The sequence below is a fragment of the Pterocles gutturalis genome, unplaced genomic scaffold (assembly GCF_000699245.1).
Source record: "Pterocles gutturalis isolate BGI_N339 unplaced genomic scaffold, ASM69924v1 scaffold46602, whole genome shotgun sequence".
NCBI classification, from domain to species: Eukaryota; Metazoa; Chordata; class Aves; order Pterocliformes; family Pteroclidae; genus Pterocles; species Pterocles gutturalis.
In genome coordinates this window covers 3,857-6,154 of record NW_010114474.1, presented here as the reverse complement: position 1 = coordinate 6,154, position 2,298 = coordinate 3,857, and the positions used below count along the sequence as shown (strand labels likewise).

General features: G+C 46.2%; 1 protein-coding gene across 1 annotated transcript; it reads left to right on the top strand.

Annotated features, from left to right (window-relative positions):
* The first annotated feature begins 1 nt into the window (after position 1).
* On the top strand, positions 2-930 carry LOC104462749 (GTP-binding protein Di-Ras2-like). Its single transcript, XM_010074825.1, has 2 exons — positions 2-18; positions 232-930. The coding sequence occupies exon 2, from the start codon at positions 317-319 to the stop codon at positions 908-910; it is 594 nt and encodes a 197-aa protein (XP_010073127.1). The 5' UTR covers positions 2-18; positions 232-316; the 3' UTR covers positions 911-930.
* Positions 931-2,298: the final 1,368 nt, after the last annotated feature.

Sequence of the window (2,298 nt, the reverse complement as noted above, 5' to 3'; positions counted from 1 at the left end):
CGGAGCTGATGGCTGCAGGTGAATTCGTTCTCAGTTCTCATTCAGCGTGCATGGGATGTATGCTGTGTGGGGGGTAGGGGTTTGTTGCTTTTTAATGCAAGAAAAAAGGATGGGAGGGGAGTGATTTATTTCACTGCTTATTCCAACTACGTACCGTAAAATTAACGGGATGGTGTGATCGATTTATTTTTCTTCTCTCCCTTTCACCACCTCCCTCTGCTTTCTCCGCAGGCCACCTCCGTATCGGGGTGTGTAAACTCAAAGAACTCGGATTTTTGGGGTTAAGATCTCCGCTTGTCTCGGCAGCGCAGCAAACATGCCAGAACAAAGCAATGATTACAGGGTGGTGGTGTTCGGAGCTGCAGGGGTTGGCAAAAGCTCCTTGGTCCTTCGTTTTGTAAGGGGGACTTTCAGGGAAACCTATATCCCCACCGTGGAAGATACGTACCGGCAGGTCATCAGCTGCGATAAGAGCATCTGCACCCTTCAGATCACGGACACCACGGGAAGCCATCAGTTCCCCGCGATGCAGAGGCTGTCTATATCCAAAGGGCACGCTTTCATCCTGGTGTACTCTGTCACCAGCAGGCAGTCCATGGAAGATCTGCAGCCCATCTTTGAACAGATTTGTCAGATTAAAGGGGACATCCAGAAAATCCCAATCATGTTGGTGGGTAACAAAAGCGATGAGACTCAGAGGGAGCTGGATGCTAGCGAGGGGCAAGCGTTAGCCAGCAAGTGGAAGTGTTCCTTTATGGAGACATCGGCCAAAATGAACTACAACGTGCAGGAGCTCTTCCAGGAGCTCTTGAATCTGGAGAAGAGGAGAACTGTCAGTCTCCAGGTGGAGAAAAAGAAGAAGGAGCAGAAAAAGAAAGATAAACTGCAAGGCAAGTGCTCTGTTATGTGATTGACTTTGGCTGGGCTCGCACCACTGCATGGTGTTACGGGAGCACGGACTCCCCCAGAAAATACATTTTTGCTGGAGGTTTCAGGCGAATCCGTGCCTTAGAGGGCTATTGCTTTTCTCTAATATCTGTGCTGGATTATTTTATGGGTTGGTTTGAAAGAGGATGGCTTTCTGCATGTGTATTTTTTAAAAATAAATGTCCAATATTGCCAATTACATGTGAGTGAAGTTTTTAATGCAAGAAGTTTACAGAAAAGAAAAATCTTGCTCAGAAGCGAACATCTCTATTCCTGTGAGTACATGCTAGTTTTCAAGTCTTTACAGCCTATTAGCTTGAAAGAAATCACGGTACCTATAATGTGTATACTTCAAAAATTGTTTTCAGGAATCTATTGACCAGAGCAGATCTTTACCACAGCTAGGCACCTGCACTGCAAGGGAACGTGTGTGTGGCTCCAGGTCCTTACGTTTTAGGCAGACTCTCCTACCAAAGACACAGTTTTTCCATGGTGGAAGTTTTCCTCTGTGCTACACAATTCCTGAGACTTCTGCGGCTCTGTGAGTGATTAGAGCTATACCTGCATGTAATCAGGCTGTTTGCTTTTTTTAACCCCCTTTACTGGGACTTCTCCTGTTCCCTGAGGTAGGAGACTCCACATCCTCTGGCTCCAAATCCAGGGGTGATTCCCCGTGTCTTAAGCAAGAGCTGCCTCCTTCCTGAAGGTCATGGGGCGTTGTAAGTACTGGTTGATGTAGTAGCTGGTTATCTTGGCAATTCACTTTTCCGTTCTCAACCGGCAGTCTGGTTTTGCATGTGGCTGAAGCTACTTTTGCAGTCTTCCCGGAGTTCTCTTAGTGTTTTTTTCCCCTCTCTCATTTCATCCAGGTTGCCCAGGTTTTAGTTGAGGCTTATGACAAGTCAGTTCAGGTGACACTGCCTCAGGAAGAAAAATTAAACCCGGAAGTTGCATGTTGAAAGCAAACTCCTCTCTGATGGAAACTTTTAGCACACGCCTCCCACAAATCAAAGGACTGGAGACATGGGCTTAGTCCATCTCTTGTCTCCTCCCCTGCCTTTTTTGGTTTTTTTTTTCTGTTGTTAACAAGAGACAAGCATGATCAGCCTCACCTGCAGTGCATGGTTGAGAAAGATTTCAAGAAAACAAGAGCAAGTACTCACTATCAGCCTATGCTGCAGATCTCCTGCTTTGTGTGAGTGTTACTCCGAGCAGAAGACTGCGAGGCTTTCGGTATTGTGCTGTAGATTTCATTTTTACATAGCAACGGAGTCTTGACGCAAGAGACACGGGAGAGAGGGCTTGCTGCTTTTTATGGCACTTTTCTAGTGAAATGATTTTGTTGTTGAAGATGAACAAAAGATGGAGCAG